Raw genomic sequence first — 20440 nt, 5'->3', positions numbered from 1 at the left:
GAATAATGTGTCTGATACACCAGTTAAAGGCCTCCTTTTGCCCAGGAAGGTGAGTGCTCTAAAGCCCTGCACCTAGAGAATAACTTGGTTTAGAAAGCTAAGCTTTATGGCAGCCAAGAACTATGCATACAGGTGTTTTTACCTAAAACCACTTAACTTTCAGTTCTGCAGAATGAAGTGCTGCATCGGTCAATAAAATCTGGACCATAAAGCCTTACAAAGATTAAGTTTCTTTACCCTTTCTCAAATGGTTCCAAATAAAGCTGCAATGTCTCTCAGCCTGAGAGCAAAATCAGAATGGAGCAGCTAAAAGCACTTTCATACTTGCATGCAACTACACACACAAAGATAAATGTACAGAGGATTCAATCTATAGCTACACTTTATACTTAGGAAGGCAAATTTATGGCCAGGAAAAACAGTTTTGCAGACAGACATAACACTTTACAATAATAGCTAATAAAATGGTGGAAAGAAGCTCTTTGTTTTGTAGTGATAGAGGAAAATCAAACACTATCGCTTTTAGAATTTATTAACTAGAACTGACAACAAAGAGTTTGAAAGAAACACTGTGAGTAAAATGATGAAGTAAGACTTAGAAGACATTTCTGAAAATCTGCATGGTTAGAAATTATATTCACAGTTTCTGGTTTGTTGAGAAGCAGATGCTTGCTTTTCTGAAACTTTTAAAATCTTTATAAGTTTAAGAAATCCAAGTCCTTTCCTAGATAAGATGGACAGACACCACAGGACTACAGAACAATAACCCCTGATTATTAACATATTCCAGAGGACTATATCAAGCCAATTCTAGAGAGAGACTGCAGGAAATCTTACTGATGAATGCATGAGACTTTGGATATCTTAAAAGGAGAATACTTATATCAGAAGGTCCTGATTTCTTTGCAGGATTTTCCACCAGATTAAGTACCCCCTACCATTCAAAAAGCATTATGCATTTTCTTCCATGAGTATGATATCAGAGCTCTAAAATAATAAAACTGCATAAAGTCTGAAAAATATAATGAACCTATAAAAAAGGAGAAGGACCAGCAGGATCTCCCTGCCCTTCATGCTTCAGACAAGACTGAAGAAGGTGAAGTCCTAGAAGTAGACTTCTAGTTGAGAATTATGTCACGGAACTCAAACCCTACAAGTCTTTTCCCCCAGCCAGGCTGCACCTCAGGACACTGAGACAGCAAAGGCTTTACAGCCTAGTGGGGCTTTCTGGGCTGCAAGTGCATATTGCCTGCTCAAATCTAATTTTCCATCTGCTAACAACCCTAAGAGGGTTGTTCTAAAGTCCTCCATCCCCCATAGCGTTAAAGTGGAAGAAGTGGAAAAGTCAGCATGCTTAGGCACAGAGCTGCCATTTAGAGGGAGCTAAATAGGGCTGAGCCAACAGAAGCCCCACTGAATTAATCAAGAAATGCAAAGTCCAGCACCTATGAAGGAAGAACCCCTCACAAGAATATAGTTTGGAAATTGATTGGCTGGGAAGTGACTTTGAAAAAAGGGATCTGGGGTACTGTGGGCAGCAAGTGGGACATGAGCCAGCAGTATGCCTTGTTAGCCAAAACAACCAAATATATCCTGGGCTGCGTTGGCAGCAGCACAGCCAGCAGACAGAGAGAAAAGACTACCCTTCCTTGTTCAGGTCTCACTGTGCCACATCTAGAACACAGTGGCCAGTTTTGCACTGGTCAAAACAGGACCTTAATGAACTGGAGTGAATTCATCAGGACAACACCACGAAGTCATGGGGCTGGGCCCTTGTTCTGTGAGGAGGTCATTGAAGAGCTTCAGTCAGGCTGCTTGGAGGGATGCATAGTGTGAGGAAAAAAGGCAACAGGCATAAAAGCAAATATGTTTAACCAGATATAAGGAAAAATTGCACCATGAGGACAGTCAAGCTGTGGAGCAGGTTGTCAAGAAGTTGATCAGTCTCTGTTGTTGAAGGTCTTTAAGACCTGTCTGGCTAAAGTAACCTGTTTCATTAGTGTTGACCATGTTTTGTGCAGAATATTAGACTAGGAGAGTCCCTGACAGTTCTTCTAACTGGAATTATTCTGTGATTCTATGACACTAATTAAGGAAATGAAAACTCTCTAAGCCACCATAGCTAGATCCCACATAGCTCAGGAGAAAGGGAAAATGTGGCAGCAAGGTGTAATCACACAGAGATAAGGTGCTAAAAGGGATTCTAGTGAATTTTTTATGACTAACAGGGTAAGCAAATAAAACCTAAGGAAATGAAACTTCAGTGATTATGTTGTCCATCATTCATTTCCCATAATAAATTTTCTAGCCTTTTAGCCAATTTCAGCCAAATCTGAGAAGGAAGTCTCAGAGGTAATTGTGCTGTTATAGGATTTTGAAAAATTGGTTGCTGGAGAGAAGAAATAACATTTTACTTGTTTTAACACTATAAAAAGACAAGCAGAGGGTCCCTGAGTTCCATTGTGATTGGCAACTGTGTTACAGCTGCCCAGCTAATGCATACACAGATGCAAAATATAGGTATGCTTGGTATTCAATGGGAATTTATTCTGAATTTTTTGCTTTATTGTTTTTCAATCTTGGCACCCACTTCTTTTTAATTTTCTTGCTGTCATACAAGACTTGTGGACAGAAAGAGTAAATCAGATAATCTGACTAGAATTGAGGCTATACAATCTTACAGTGCTATCCTTATGTAGCCCTAATAGATAGAGAATTGCCTCAAGGTCTTAATGGAGTTATTACTAAACCCAATTTTCCTGAGTGATATCAGGCTTAATGATATAGAAGAACAGCAAAATAATTGTCACTCATTTTATTTTAGTGTAACTGCTGGAAGAAAATTTTTAACCTTACACTAAGAATTAATCTCTCTTTTACTAGAAAAGCAACTAGACACTTAAAATTACCAATCAGATGAAATAATGAAAGTCTAATTTAGAAGAAACTATATATTCCAGGAAGAAACAAATAATATAACATTGGAAAAAAACTACTTGCAATGCATTTATGACACAGTCCCCTGCAGAAGCCCAGAAGTGGTTAAGCATGTCTCAAACACCAATAGCCCGAAGGCCAGAGCCAGCCAAGGGTTGTTGGTGAGAGCACACTGTGAGAAAGAACAGCATGTGGCTGAAGAAGGGGCCAGGTAGAGGTAGGGCAGTGCTTTCACGGGACAATTGTCCTCGTTCTGGCTCCTGGAGCTAGGAACAGCACAGTATAGGGCAAGTACAGGAATGAGGTCGAGGAGAGGGCATGGACTGTTGGCCAAAGACCAGCCCAGTAGTCTTTATGCCCCAGTCAAGACTCCTAAAATCCCCCACAAACTCTCTGACCTACTTTCAGAGAGATCCAGAAGAGCAAACTGAAGATGATAATTAATTTGCATAGAAAGCAAGAAGCTTAGCTCCAGGGTGGGGAAAACTTAGTTTTAAAAAGGTGCCTCCACAAACCTGGCTGGTGCTCACCCCATCAGCTGGATCCCTGCGATCCTTTCTCTCTTTTTTTCTCTTTTTTCCCTCTCTCCCTCTCTTAAATTTCTCTCTCTCTCTTCTCTTTCACCTGACCCCTTAGTCAAAATCCACCACTGTTTACTTATAGTATAACAGACTTATACCAATTTCCATCATGTGTATAATTTAGTAATAAAACTTTGTAAGTGTTTATGGCCCATCTGACTTTTGTTGTTCTTTTTTGAAAATGGCATCTATAAATGTTAAGGATGGGATGCCACAGTCCCCTCAAAATAACAGTAAATAGGAAGCAGGTGTTTTGCCTACTTTTACAAAAACATCCCTGCAATACACTGCTTCAAGTTAAGAAGGAAACTTTTTTCCTATGGTAAACAATATTCATAGTTTCACAGACAAATAAAAATAAATAAATAAAAGGCTAAATTAATCTCAAGGGTCAAATTTTAGGGAGCAGAAACTACTCTATTAATGTGCAGTGTACCTAGTGCTATAAGAATTAGACAAAGTAAATGTTTTTTGTCAGTTCCATAGCTGCAACATTTTGGATCACACCAGAAATATTAACTAGCTTTCACCAAAATCACCTCAAACACTGACTTGCCCATAAAAAAAGAAAGAAAATTTCAAAGTTGACTGTCCCTCCTGAATTACTGAAGGTCACCAGACTGAACCTCGTAACCTCAAAACAATTAGTACCAGAGTCTAAACACAAAACTTGCTGCTTTCTACTCCAAACTTAATGTGGGTCTTCTTGTCTCTTTGGCACATAGGGGTTTATGTAATACATATAATAAAAGAAAAAAGTTCCTTTCAAACTGCCTTGGAGGAAGCAAGAGAAAATTATATTTATGAGATGATAGCAACAACATGTACTGAGAGCTGAGAAACAATAGTGATGAAAACTGTATAAACCAGAAAACTGTAACTTCTGACTTTAGCTACAGATGTTAAAAGACTAGGCTCCCTCTACTGCCAAAAATGCTTTCCTGGGAGGTACTTGCAGGGAGGTGTACACTGCACCATGGCAACTAGAGAGCAGCAATTCCTTAAAAAGCTTCAAGGGAATTAAGGGAATTCTGCAAAGGAGCTCACCTTAGTACATCCAATATGCATTGGACCTAATGGAAGTTCCTGCAATCTCATCCTTCACCCAGTGCACAGCTGACCCAGCTAAATATTCATCCAGCTAAAAAATTCTGGCACAGCACAATGCAATGATTCAATACCAACAGTGAAAGTATACCTTATTTTCAACACTTACAGAAGGTAATGGAAGTCACAGCAAATAAAGTTTTGGACCTGAGGATATCCTGCAGTTCTCTCAGGCTATATCTACATGGATGGCTGCAGCTAAGCATGAATGAGCTCTGCCTGTGCCTTGAGATGGTTGTCTATAAATCAGGACTATCTGGGAAGTTACAGATGCACTAACCCAGCATTGTCCCTAAAGCAAGTATACCCTTCAATGCAGCTGTGTCTCATAGCTTATGACACTGCCCACCGTGTCATATTTTTTTGTGTATCTGACATGAAGGCCCCAGACAGTTCATATCCAGATGGCTCAGAGTCTATTTGCTTCTGCCTGCAATTCTCTTCATACATATTTGCATTCCCATAGTTCTACAGCCCACATATTCATGACTAAGCCATAACATTTCCCAGAAATTTCAGTGAAAATCTTTGTTTGTACAGCAGAAAAAGGCTCTACAATAATTCCTGTATGAATGTGGTGCAGTTTTGTCACTGAGCATTTTACAGTAAAGTTATGCTAAGTTATGCTAATTGTCAGCCTTGAGGGCTGGAGATTTTAAAACATACAAGATCCTTTTTCATCTGAAACACTTTCACAGCACAAACACATGCAAGATTATCTCCTCTACTTATTAAAAGAAATTCTGAATTATTTTCACCTCATTTTACAATACAGGCACCTTCAAGTCCCATAACATTTTCCTGCTTTAAACTCTTTAATTACACTATGACAAAGATTTATTAAACATAGCTCTCTTCCCAAAAGCTGCAGTGTTTTTTCTTATCCTGCCTTAAATTTGCTATTAAAGTTTAACAAATAATTTTAAATTTTACTTATAGCAGTTCCATTTAGAAGATGATCTTATATATAGTGCCCCATGAAAAGAGACATTTAATGTCCATATATAAGGTAAACATATTTTCCAACTTTGCTACAAATTTAATCTTTTTAGTTATAAACTAGGCCACACAAATATTTATATATATTTTGGGTTTCTTTACCTTATAAACATTGACAGAAAGCCCTATCTAGATTGTCCATAATAAAACATTTATATGTTATATTACACCTGCTTGTTATATATTATTTTATACTTACTTGCTAGCAATTAAGTAACCAGTGAAACTTACCAATACATTAATTTGATGGTGCAATATTATGGGGGTAAATCAAGTGGCAAATTTGTTGCAAGAATTTGATTATATAGCAACTGCTATGGAATGCATTTTTATACAGTAAGCAGGGTATGGAAATAAATTAACAACTAATGTTGGCTGTAAGACTCAAGCATTATAAGCTGCCCTTTTCAAAATCTAAATGAACAATTTGAGTCACAATTTGTGAAAGAAAGGAAGGAAAAAAAATCTACCCTGCATGTAAATAAGGCATGGTAACTATTTTGAGATTAACATTAGAAAGGAAATAATTTTCTTCTCACATTGGGGATGAACTAATCTGTTCTGGTTTTCACTTTCACCTTGAATCCTGAGCCAAGGGTAATTCTAATAACAAGACTTACAACCTCAACAGAAATATGTGAGCAGACATTTTTTCAGAAGAGAACAGTCACTATTTCTCACTTTCTCTTAAAATATCTATGCCTTCCACTAGTTGCTCTTCTCCTAGTACTGAAACAAAGCCAGCTAACATTAATTTTTGTCATTCACTTTGTCAGAGTTAAAGCAAGTACAAAGAAATGCTGACTGGGCTTAGTGAAAGAGATATATAAAACACATTTAGATATAAATTAAACTGCATTGTTTTGTTATACTTTCTAGCTTAAGATTAATCTCCCCTAATTTCATCTATCCAAAAGTAATGTCTCTAGTCTTATCTTGTCTGGTCTCCCTGAAGAGTCAGAGACTCACAATAAATAGTGCAGCAGTTACCTGTGAAAGGATTGCCTGGCAGGATTGAATTGAGAAAGAACACAAGCAAGTACTGCAAAATAGGTAACTAAAACCTGGATAGCTAAAGGTAGGTCACCTGACTCATATCTTCAATGACTTCACATTTACACAGCATTGTTAGTGCCTCAGATGGAAATTGGAAATCCTCAACTGAGAAACTCTGGGAAGGAAAGCATAAATAGCCTAAATGGCTCCCTAGTATATCTAATTAAAATTAAAAATCACTTACAATAATTCTATAATTCTATTTTGATGTCCTTTAAGATAGATATGGCACTCAAGGCTACAAAACCATTTTCTTAAAAAGTTCTAAATGTCTCCCTTTTATATTTTGGTTCAGTTTGGATTCTTTGAAAGGCTAAGTAGTTGTATAATGAACAGTCACAAAGGGATTCAGACCTAAGCATGGTTTCATAGTGGAATGTTAATGAGAAATCTATACAAGATTTGCATGGGATGAATGAGAGAGTTGGACCACTCTGAAGTAAGAGGTGGAGGCCATGAAAGAGGAGTTTCATGTTTCTGGAAATCTATACTCAATAAAATAATTTCCTTAGTATTCTAACATCTGGGTTTGCACTTGTCATTTGCTTATAGATACTGCTCCAAGAAAATATCTCATACTACGAGAAGATAACTTTACTCTTAATACATCACTTGGGCTGAATGCACATCTCTCAGTACTGTATCTCTATAATTTCTACTAAGCAAGAGAAGCTGGATCTGATTCAGATACCATAAACAGGAATGTCCTCAAGGCTTTCTTGTTCTGCAGTAATTCAGAACATAGGCAGGTTACTTACATTTGAAAAATTAATGTATTTGATTTCTTTTTTCTAATGTCTTGATCCAAGAACTTGATTAGTTCTCAACTCAACAGAATATATCAGTCAGGGATTATGACATCTGCTACCATGTGGTCATAAAAATATTACCACAAGATATTATTTCTCTGACAATGAATCAATTCTTTATGTATAATGAATGTTTTCCTTCACCCTTACCAAGATAATCAAGAGCTAATTTAATGTTATCCAGAAAAAGTTGACAGTGGTACTGTTATCCAAAAATGAAACTAATTCTTAGTATAAACCTATTAACTTTTTTTATGTTTTACTCTTATTACTATAAAAATTGCTAGTTTTCTGTGAATTTCATACAGCCTCAATGTATTTTTATTATCGTTATTATGGATTTGCTATCTTTTCTTATAAAAGATTGGCATATCACTTTTTTCTACTTTTCAGAATTATCTAGAAGCACTTTCTAAAGATATCTGATATCAACTTCTCCACATTCTCTCACAACATTTAATTTTTAGTGGATTTGAGATTAATTAGATGTGCATTAATATAGTCAGTAATGTAGGCCCTGGAAGATAATTCCTAAATAAGACATGAAAAAGGCAAAAATTAGTTGCCTGGCACTTCAGTATTTTGCTTTTGAATTATATTAATTTGAGTGTTTTCTTACTTTTTCTGCCTTGTGTATCTTTTTTTTTTAACATTCTCATCTGCAATTCCTAAAGAAATATTTTAAACTAACATCAGTTTTGGAAAACTTTGTTGAACTTCATTGATTCAGTGATTTCTGACAGTTTTAATGCTTCCTTAATTTTAGGGAGCACTTGTTTACAGAAAAAAGACTTAGGCATAAATATAATGGGAAGATGATATCCTGAAAAGACAAACAAGATCTTTTACAAGTGGCATGCTGATAGGATAAAAAGTTATATAAGATAGTAATTTAAAAGTCTATCTTTTATTGAGGTTTTTTTTCTCCAAGAATTATATGTTCTCATTTAAAAAAATTATGTTTTCATTTAATTGAATCGTACATTTAATTGGTATATAGGGAACCTGGTGTTAGTGTCACTTCCTAAATAATCATGATTAATACCAAAAAAACTCCAGTATTTATAACTGTTGGAAAGAAGGAAGACTATTGTGAAATTCTGGTACAAGGACAGTAAAAACTATGACATCTGAGTGGTTATTCTTACTGGCACTAACACCTTACCTTTCAAAATTCAGATTCTATTATCTTAATACAACTTTTGGAAAGATAACATAAAAATTTAGCATCAAGCAAAGGTTGAAGTTATAAATTTAATCATCAATTGCTCTTTTGCTCACAAAAGACAAATCAGAGCACTGCTGTTTCCTGAGTTTGTTTTGCGCTCATAAAACTGAAACCAAGGAAAAAAATTGCACTTGGTGTAAGATGATGTCACTCCCATTTATCTGTTGGGAACATAATGAGTTACCATGTTCTGATATTAATTGGAACAGAAAAGAAAGTCACTCCTATCAAAGAACCATGCTTAGATACATGCTTGACTTTAAAAATTAGTATGTGAAGATTAGTGGTTCACTGTGTTTGTGAGAGAATAAAAAATTTGCATTCGTCCTAGGTTTCTAAAGCCACTGGAAGGACACTCTAGGATGACCACAGCATTTTTTTTTCCCCAGTGAAATATTGTCTGTTATATTACACTAAGTACAATATGAACTCTATTTAAATACAGGAAATATGATAAAGTCAAAGTGTGAAATAAGATTTTCAAAAACTGTAGAAGAACTGCACTTATAAAGGTATTTGAGTGCTCACCATTCATAGCGTATTTCTGTCAAACTGTGCAGGCTCTGCTATAAAACAAACTGAAAATCTATTTTGATTTCTAATTAAAAGGAACTCACTCTAGAGTTAATTACAAAGTATCTAGATATGAATCAGGACTTCAAGGAAATCAATTTCACACAAAAAAATGCAACATGAAGGTTTCTAATCACTTCTATAACATTTAGAGTAAGCTCTCTGCTTGTAACAACATTGGTAAGGAAAGTTGCTTTGTTCTTCCATCTGTCACGGAAGAACAAAGTAATAGTTGACTTTTCATTTATTAAAACAATAATTTCCATGTTATTACAAGCCTTTGATTTCATAAAACCAATATTCAGAAATGAACACAGTCCCAGTATTTTTGTTCCTGGTACCTTTCAAACATGGAATACTCACATTCACTTAGAAATGCTCCCTTGAAAGAAAGACAGCTCCAATAATAATTCCAAACCTGTCCTTTAGCATCATCATCAATAGCATATCTCCTAAACACAGCTTCATCCATGTCTCCAGGGCAGAGTTACACTGATACTTTCACCCCTTACAGACACAAACTTCTAGAAGTAAAATGCTTAAGGCCATATTGTCTTCCTTCACCTCATCCCTTGGATTCCTGTGCAGTCCAAATGCCCCTCAAAGAACAGCAGGAGCTATAGGGACCATCTAGAGTTCAAAAAAGACCTCTTTAAGGCTGACACCAAACCAAAAATATTAAAAAGAAAAATAAAGGTGTATGAATCAGAGAGCAGTCAAGCTTATCATCACCTTGAGCTGCTGTCCATCATACTGCACCAGGGTAAGTGCCCAAGGCAAAGGCCAGCTAGACAGTAATCATACTTTACAGTTCTCCACTGCCTTTATCTGATTACCTCAAAATACCTGACAAACACTAATTCATTTCACCTCTCAAGACTTCTGCTGCTGGCTAAATACCACTACAGCCTAAATAATGAATAATTGAGTGTCAGTGATCATAGTCCAAGCTTTCAACTAACTAAATTGCTGTCCTTGCTATGCACAAGTGTCAGAAAATGCATATAAGGGGATTCCAAAGGTTTCTCAAAGATTGGTCTACTAAAACAGTAACAGGCTGGGAAAAGCCAGTCTAGAGAAAGGAGATTCCAAAGGTTTCTCAGAGCTTGGTGTATTAAACCAGTAAGACTCTGGGCGAAGCCAGTCTCTGGGAAAAGCTCAAAAGTAAATATCTCCTGGTCTTATTATCTGTGTGAGCAGATTTTCTTCAACCTTTTTTCTAACTTATCCTTCATTTTTGTACATGGCATCATGACTGAGAAGGAATTTTCTTACCACATTAGAACAGGACTTGCTATTTGAAAAAACCAAAACCAACAGAACAGCAGGCAAAGAAGAAGAATTTGTAAACTTTACCACACTATAAAACTGTCTCAATTTCTTACACTTTAACAGTTGAGATGAAGCAGAGATGACACAAATATTACTGACTTAGATTTTTTACTATTTATCTCTCTGATTATTATTTTTTTAAGCTTTACACTCTTCTCTCTCCAGCAATCTAAAATCAAAGCTAGAGACTGGCTGACAGTGGAAATAATGTCTCTAGGAATCTGCAAAGTGACAGCTATTTACCAATATTTCTAAATAAGGAAAACATGGACGTTACCAAGAATTGGATTGTAGAGCAAAGTTGGTACAGGCTAAATGCACATGAAGTATTTTTTTTTCTTCCAGTAACTGCTTACACATTTAGAATCATGTCTTATTCTATCATTAATGTAATAATTTGCACATAAAGCTAATTTTTTGTATAATAATGACAAAAATTTTAACAACATTTTCTTAGATAAATGATATTTCAAAACATATTTGTAGTGCAAAAAGTGATATTCTATCAAATATCAATCTCTTGTATTTTGAGGTGGCATAGCAAACAAAACTTTTAATGTCAAGTTTTCAGTATTGACTGAAAAGCCAAAGAGCCAATTTTGTAGAATTCCTATGAATGGAAAGTTTCAATAAATGGAACAATTGATATATATAAAATGATTTTCATTATCACATTAATGCCATTCATTCTCAGAAGAATTGTAATGGACTTTTCTGTGGTAATTCAATACATTCTTGAAACTACGACTTTTTAATCTAAGGCAAAGTTATTTGTTAACTCTTAAGTATTCATGCTGGAAAAAAAGGTATATCCCATAAATCATAGCAATTTATGTACCATTACCAGTTCAATGGGTCAATGCAAGTGATAGCTGGTCAAAAAATTTTCATATTTTCAGTTTTACTAGAACATTCACAAATTAAATAACAGTTCTATATAGATATTCTCTCCTTAGTTAGAAGAAATTATTGTTTGTGACAAAAAGAAGCATAAAACCAATCATCAACAATAGGCCAAATACCAAGCCATCAGAAAGAGTAAGTTTTAAAAGTTACTTACACCTGTCGGTCCCTGTACATCTTGTTAACTTTCTCCCATTCAGAATTAAGCTGAGTCAGCTTTTCTTGTATATTTGCTGCTTCCTTTGGTGTAACATTTTTCAGAGCCGATGTCTTCTTGTTGTTAATAATTTCTACATGACCTTGCAGTCTCCCCAGGCTATCCTTAATGCTCTGTAATAGCAAGATTTTAAAAAATAGAAAAAAAACATTGTTTTTATAAATAAAAAGTAATTGTTCATAAAAAAGGGAGATTGGTACAAAATGCTAACTAAACCATAACATTGATAATAGGAGTAATTTTGCAATAACCTGCTATAATAATTGAATGCCCATCCTTTCTTTGAAGGCTGAATGAAATAGATCTGAGGAAGTTGATGGCTGGAGGGGAAACAAAATGCTATTTGCTCAAAAGTTCTGCATGTCAGTATTTACATTTCCTGACCTGACAAAATCGCTTGTAATTTTTTAACTAATTAAAGTTATTGCACTGTATTTACTATTTTGTAAAATATAAAGTCCTTGAAGTCCTTATGTAAATGCGAAGGCAATGCATTGAAATAATTGCATACAAAACCACCCTGCAAAAAGAAAGAAAAAATACTCTGGGTTCCCTGAGTTCCTAGAGCTCTAGCACTATAATTTGCTATTTGTTGGGGGGGGCAGGGGAAAGTACATTCCATAACATCCCCCACATGAATAATAATTTGAATTTTTAGGTCTTGAGAAACGTGACTTACATTAAGCAGACTAAATGAATATTTATAAATCAAAAGGGAATGGTAGATGTCTTGTCTCTGGAATGAGTCACAATAAGGAACATGTTTCCTCCTTGTCAGCAATCTATCATGTGGAGGGAAAGCTGGCTGAGTCTGTGTCATTACTCAACAAATCTCATTTGACTTTCCCAGAAAATGTCTCACACTCTGTGCTCCTTACTCAGGTCTACTTAAGTCTTTGTTTTACACCCTCAGGGCATGGATAATTCAGATATTCATGTTACTAATCTGATTGCAAGAAATATCAGATGATAAAAACATAAAATGCCTCTAAATAGTCCAAGATATATCCCACTGATATAAAGGAGGCAGCATTTCCACAAAACCTCATCCCTGACTAAAAAATTGCACATTTAAAGAACAGGAGAAACTTTAATTGAAATGTTATAAGGTGCCAGGACATACTTAAGCACCTGAGTGAAGTGGCCTTCTTTTCAGTAGGCCTGAATATCAGCTCATCTGAGCCACACAAGAAGGCACTTCTTGAGTTCAACATGTTTAAGTAACCAAGTGAAGATTAATATATGTGCCTATGTATATTGACATTTTAGGTTTTTTCAACCAAGTAGACCAATTTTCTAAATATTAAAAATAGGTGAAATGTATCTAAGCACTTCAGAATTGGTAAGTGATATATCTCTTATGTTTAAAATTAGTGGTCTATGAAAAAGGTATCAAATTTCTAAGTCAGAATTTTGCTTTTTTTTAAAGCAGATCTTCTACAGAAAGAACAAGATAATACAATTGATGTTCTGTAAAGGAGTATAAGAATGTCCATGAGAGAAAAAAATAAATAAAAGAGAAATCATGTATATATATATACATGTACAAATATACTTATGTATCTCAAACAAATTCCCCATCTATCTTTCATGTTGAAGAGAATGATCTGCAAGCAGTTATCAACAATGCCTTGGGAGATTTTGTAACGTGGTTGACAGAAGCAAACAGAGCTAATTTTTTAGAAAAAAAGGAAAACAGAAGATCATTAGGAGCTAAAGTGACAGTAGCCTTTAGGGACTTATCCATCTCACTGCTCTTAGAAGAGAAATCCGAGTGCTAGAGACTCAAGCCTCAGTTTATTTTCACTACCTGGAATTTGTCTTTATCTGCCAGAGAAAGACAACTTCCTGTAAAATTTCAGTTCCTTGGCTATTTGTGTACAAATCTGTCACCAAGCACAGTGTTACTGACAGATCTATTTGGAGAGTGCATGTGAGCACACTCAGTTCTAAATTATGGGTAATTGGGTTCTATTGAGCTACAGCAGAAAAATTACTCTGAATTTCATATTACGTGATTATTCTTGATAAGAATCACTTATTACACATCAAATATGTATTCCACTGCGTAAGATTAAAAATAGATTTTTTTTGATTCTGAAATTTTGTAGAATGATAATTTATAATTATATGTATAGCAGATTTTTTACAATATTTCATGCTTTTTCTACTAACATGAAATCCAGTAACAGCACAGTTGTTAGTAAGCATGAATGGCTGGAAAAATTCCACAAATTAATTACAGTTTAAAAAACTGTATAGAATTATGAGTTACAATATCTAGCATGGGTATGACTGGCTTCATAAACCATTTTGAAAGGGGATTCTTGCTGCCAGAGTTCTGGATGTGTCATGTGTCCAATGAATTCCTATATTCTGAAATACGACACAGTAGAAAAAAGTGCAAAAAACCTGCTCTATCTGTCAGTAGATGAAGGATTACCAAAGGAAAAAAGAAGAGAAAAGATGAATCAGAGCATTAAAATATCTACATTTAAAAAACAACAGGGAAACCAACCCATTTTTCAATGAACTAAATAAAATGCATATGGGAAATACAGAAGAAGATGAACTAGAAGCAGAATTCTTATAGAAATTATGCATTATATATATTTATCTTACATATATAAGAAATCTCTTCCTCAGAGCCAGATGGCTTTCCATATTAAAACTATGACATCATTAAAAAATATGATAGCGAAGTGTATAATCATATTCTACAATAAGATGTTCCTGACAAAATTAAGAATATTAAAAAAAAATAATAAAAAGAGGTTCTAAAATCTACAGGCCCTACTGCAGGTCTCCCATAAAATCATATAATGCAAGTAACCTCAGGGAATAAGTTTTAAATTCAAAGTTAATAGAATTAAGTAATGAATAGGTATAACTCTGCCATGTCTATGACAATGATCCTTAAAAATGCTACTAACAAAATTTTCTTAAATTCCAGGTATCCTCTTTCATTTTAATGCACTTTTCCTGTGTGCTAGCAAAGATAAATATGGGTTAGTTTTATTCTCTGGTTAATCAGGATATTTGTTCGAGTGTATACATTTCCCACTAAATAATCTGGAGCTTGAACTAGTCAAGTAGCTTGCATGAGATAATCATTACACAGGAAAACTTTGTCTTAGTAGGAACAATATAACCATATTAAGTAGAATATATGCAAATTTTTACAGTGATTTAACATTAGGAAACATTTGAAACATCAGTTGCAAGGAAGGATAATTTGCTAAAATCTGAGAGCATTTTAGCTCTACATTTTTTTTCATGAAATTGAATCCATTGTAATCCAAATCAATTCTAGACAGGTAGCTCAAAGATTGTGAACTCCATCAATATGAACATCATCAGCAGCAAACAGAAATAATGTCTGTGCTTATAACAACAGTTGTCCTGTTGTGAGAGTATATCAGGCAAACTTTACTAATCCATCAATCTGTGAACCACAGTTTTCTGTACAATCAACTCAAGTTTCATCTTTGACAGAACTGTAATATTTAAATTGTCAGTAAAGTACTGTCAGCACAATGATATAGAAAAGCTGAGGTACTGTATGTCATAATACTTGAAAGAGCTTGTAAATGGGATGATGAAAACATTGCAATGCTCACTTTATGAGATAAAGTGACAAGACTTGGTTTCTCTATCTGACTTTTCCACTCCTTAAAGCTTAAAATGAAGAGCAAAACATTCCTATGAGCTGGTTTCAGCAGATACAATAAATGCGCTCATTAAAGTATTACAGTTTAGTAAATGTTAAAAGCTACCAGATTTTTGCTACAAAACCTCATATTTTACTATTTAACATGACTTTGATATAAAAAGTCTGTGCTATGACAATTGATATTAGCAATTTCTTACTTGTATTCAATATTTATCCTATTTGATTATGAGCAATCATGTTTAAGTCTTACTAAACATATTTACTCTGGAGGAAATTTTCAAAGCTGTTACCACTGATTCTTGTAAATAAACCTATTTTTCCTTTCACAGACTAATTAAAATGGATTCTTTCTGAATGGGAGTGAAAAAAAAATCAAAAGCTCAGTTTTAAAACACAGAGCTATTCATGACAGTTCTGTAATTTGATTCATGCAAATCTGTCAGAGAAAAAAAATCAACGACAATTTAATTTCAAACCTTTTCCAACCAGCTGCTGAACAATTTATGCACTACTTTTCTATTTTTACTGCAGGATAATGACAATGATGGATGCTTTTCCTTGGAAATAAATATTCATTAAGCAGGCTCAGATCAAACCTATACCCCTCCAAAAGCCCACGAATGTGCAAGACCCATTTGCCTCTTCAAAGAGATTTATTTTGGAGGAAGATGGAACTGTGCCCACAAATGCATCTCATAACAATTTAATAGTTCAGTTAAATTAAACCTATGGTAGTACTTACTCGTAACCTCAGTAATCAATATTATTAAAGTTGGTGTCAACTCCAATAATACCAAATGTATGTGGGTGAACAACAGATTACTTACAGATATAAATCAGATGAAGATAGCCCCAATGTAAAGCATGAGAAGAACTAAGGAACTAAGAACTAAAGGAACTAATTTCCCAGTAAACTTCCTGAGGTTTCTCCATCCTCTATTTCTCCATCCAATCTATTAGTGAACAGAAGTTCATCAACAAGGACCAAGTAGGTGCTCATTAGCCATGATTTACATAGTATATAACTTGTTTTTTGTTCATTGTTTGTTTTTTGTGCAGAAGATATTGTTTAAAATGAAGAATGACAATTAGATTGGCGTGTTTTGTGCTTCAATACTCAGACTGACTTTAAGTTACTGGTATTAAATCAGAAGTGGTATAAGAAACAGCCTACTGGTATTTGACATCTATTGATCGACATCCTATTACCAGTTCTGCGCTTCCTTTGATCCAACACTCCACTGTTATGCTACACTATCCAACTCTACTGCCTTGCTAGGAAACTGAAAACATCCTAATTTTCACAAGTTAGTCAGAATATTTGTGTGTGTGCACACGTGTCTGTGCACACAAATGCCTAAAATCTATATCTATGAATGTATAAGAATTATAAACAGATGTGATTTTACGGAAGCTAACAGCAGCATATGGATGTGGTTTTGTTACATATCCTCTGACGTGGAAAGAGATAAATGAGCTCTACAGAGGAAAATTCAAAGCATATAGCCAGAGCCACTGCCCTGATTCTCCCTCTAAGCTTCTTTCTTATAGCTGACTGTAGGCAAATTCCAGCCTCTTTAGGCTAATATTTACTTCTTAAAAAAAAAAAAAAATCCTTTTCCTAAATAATCACAGAAAAATGGAAATACAGTCTTCTCTTCATGCTGGATGACAATTTGGACTTGCTGTAATTATATACAGCACTTGAGCACAATTTTTTACAAGGCTTTCCTCACACAAACATTATTCTGCAAAAGCTGATAACTCATTCATCTACTTAGGCTTACAACTTTAATCTCATTCTCTCCTTATGTCAATTCTGTGTTGAAAAAATTCCACCAGTTTCAAAGGAATTCAGTGTTGCAAGCATTGAAAAAACCAGTAATATTTCAAGCACTGAAGAAACCACACAGTAATATTTAAAGTCATACTAACAATACTGATTTCGCTTTTTCTTAACTACATTATCTACTTATTGGATAATATTCTCTGTTTTGCTTACTAAACAGAAATAACTACATGGAGTACAGACACAATAAGACCTCAAGATTTTTTGGTCTAACATGGTATGCAACAGCTAAATTTTACTTGGTTTTGTTCCTGTGCAAATAGGAATAGTTTTAGAAATCATACACTAAAAGAAAACAGGCAAGATTGGGTGTTGACAGGGTTACTTAGTAATTACTTACACTTACCAATCACAGAATCACAAAATCATCACCACTAGGAGATGAGCTCAGTTGGTCAGAGCATGGTGCTAGTAACACCAAGATTGTGGGTTCAGTCCCTGCATGGGCCATTCGCTTAAGAGTTGGACTTCATGACCCTTGTGGCTCCCTTTCAACTCAGAACATTCTGTGATTTAGATTGGAAAAGCTCTAAATCAAGTCCAGCCATTAAACCAGAACTTTCAAGTCCATCACTGAACCATGTCCCCAGGTGCTATATCTACATCTCTCCTAAATACCTCTAGGGATGGCAACTCAGCCACTTCCCTGTCAGCCTGTTCCAGTGCTCAAAAAACATTTCAGTGAAGAATTGTTTTTCCATTAGTCACATGCAAACAAACCTTTAACCACAGATTCTATCTTTAAATACACCATGCCTCTCCATCCTTTCTCTCCCATTCAAGGAATTAATATGCAGATACCGTAACGCTCTTGCCCTCCAAATACAGGTTGAACAGGCAAAAATAAATGAACACTTCAGAGTTTTTCATATTTTACCCCAATGTGCCCCCAAATAAAAACATCCATATATGCACACATCACAGAGATGGGCTTAGAGCTTGTAAAACAGACGTCTCAAAGTGAGCACAGGCTACCAACATACAGAAGACCCAAAATGATGTAATCCAGTCATGGCTAAGAAAATCTTTCCATCTTACCTTGAGACACTCTTCTTGTTTGAAGAGGTCCTCACAGTCCTTAGCCTGCAGAACAGGAGAATTAAGGCGATCTTCCACTTCAGACAAGGCTTGCAGAAGGTGAAGGATCTCTGCCAGGTACGTAGAAGGCACATGAGTGGTTTCCACAGTCCTAGTTTCAGTCATCACAAAAGTTGTATCTTCACGAACTGTTTGCTAGTACAGATATACAACAGAATGCTTCCTTTAGTTTCTTAACACCAGACAAAATTACAACAATGCATTTCCAGTCCACAACCCAGAAACAAAAAAATCAAAAGTAACTTCCAAGGACAAATGCAGGAAATATCTGAGGTTTCTGACACAGATAACTCATGTTCCTTGTGTGTTTGAAATGGTAGGTACTGAAATTAATCCATGCAAGAGTGTGCAAGCTTTTCTTCTACTCTCCAAAGAAATGCAGAGAGGAAATGCAAGAGTATGCTGAGATTATGGTGTTACTGAGATCTTAGTGCTTGCCCTTTAATTTATATCACCACACCTCTTAAAAATCTGTCCTTCATTAAGAAATTTCATGCATGCCAAGTCTAAAATAATAAATAATTTCAATGTATCAAGTAAAATAATGACTTGTATAATAGACAGAATTCGTTAAATAAAATGCAACATATAGCAAATATGCCAACTCTACACTTCCAACTATATTAAAAACTTGTTCTTTAATCTAGCAAGTATAATTTGGAAGTTTCTGATTTTTAATGCATTCTTAAAAGAAAACTCAGCAACACACCTCTTCATGAAGTCAGGATTTCTTCTTATTTTTTTTTAATATGGAAAAATATGAAAAAGACACCCTATTCTGGAAGCACATGCATACACCAAATGTAAAGACATCCCAGAATGTTTGGGTTCCAAGAAAACACTTAATTGGTTGATGGCATTTGAAAGCATACTGACATATAAGGTGACAAAAAAGTGGCTGCTTATAAAAATTCTCTGTATTTCCCATTTGATTTGTAAAAGAATCATAGATAAAAATGTAATACCAAAAGCGTTCTTTGGAGTAGGGAGATCTCTGATTGTTCCTTTTCACTAAACTTCAAATACTAAATCACCTGCATGCCCATTACAAAAGGGATAGTTTAAGATATCAATTATTTGTGCTTTCACAAGCATAAATTTGTTCATGGATTCCTATTGTGGAACCAAGATCCTTTGTGTTTGATGTCTGTCTTCTCAAAAATATAAACTTTAATTACTGTCAATCTCAAAGAAGTGTACAAGTATTTGTTGGTAAATGTTCAAAAATTCTGTTATTTATATTTGGAGCCATTTATGTAACAGACAATTGATCAATGGTCCTGAAGAACACAATATTATTTAGCTACTCATTATGCAAAAGAAAACAAATATAAGCACACTCTACCTCAGCAAGGTGTCTCATTTTAATTCAGGACATATTTCTTTCTTCAGTTACTGAGCTGAGTCATCTGGTTCTTCAATTTTCTTTAGAGTCTTAAAATATGCATATACACACTCTAGAAGATGTATGCATATCACATATAAAGCCCATAAAGTTATCTGTAGACTTGTGTTACTCTGTTGCATTTCTTATGCAAATTTAATTGCTTTGCTTACACTTCTCTCACTAAATGACTTTCTCAGTACATCTGCTAACACTGAAACCTCTCTAATTACCTGCTATAACTGCTATAATTTTTATTATTTAAAATAAGTTGCTTTGAAAAAATTTTGCTTGCCCCTCATATGTTTCATGAATCACAGGCCCTGCAAAAATAACAGTTTACTCCAGTAAACCTAAAGAAAGAGCTGTCCCATTTGATTAGAAAATGGGAGAATCTCAACAGGCCACTGAGACCTGCATGCAGCAATATATATTTTAATTCCTTGAGACTACACTCAGACACTCCTACATGCAGCAATGAACTTCAGACCCACATAAGGAATATTTTAACTATATTTGACTCAGAGGACAGAATATTTCTAGTTACAGTAATGAAAAGAGCATGCTAAGTGTGCAAGGGTTGCCACTCAAAAAAAGGTCACATGAATATGTGAAGCAGCATACAAAATAAAATTTGATTCAATAATTGTATGAGATTAGCCTACTCTTTTCAACCCAAATTTGGGCCAATAAA

At 34.9% G+C, this 20440-nt stretch overlaps 1 protein-coding gene across 3 annotated transcripts in view; it reads right to left on the bottom strand.

Annotated features, from left to right (window-relative positions):
- The window catches only part of DMD (dystrophin), a 1044614-nt gene that overhangs the window by 557041 nt on the left and 467133 nt on the right, over positions 1-20440 (bottom strand). For all 3 annotated transcript variants that reach the window (XM_054518613.1, XM_036378966.2, XM_036378958.2), the window contains exons 42-43: positions 18303-18497; positions 11683-11855 (exon numbers count right to left, since the gene is read on the bottom strand). In XM_054518613.1, coding sequence (XP_054374588.1) covers positions 11683-11855; positions 18303-18497 — 368 coding nt within the window. The remainder of the gene's footprint in view (positions 1-11682; positions 11856-18302; positions 18498-20440) is intronic.

The sequence above is a fragment of the Molothrus ater genome, chromosome 2 (assembly GCF_012460135.2).
Source record: "Molothrus ater isolate BHLD 08-10-18 breed brown headed cowbird chromosome 2, BPBGC_Mater_1.1, whole genome shotgun sequence".
NCBI classification, from domain to species: domain Eukaryota; kingdom Metazoa; phylum Chordata; class Aves; order Passeriformes; family Icteridae; genus Molothrus; species Molothrus ater.
This window is presented reverse-complemented; position numbering and strand designations above follow the sequence as displayed.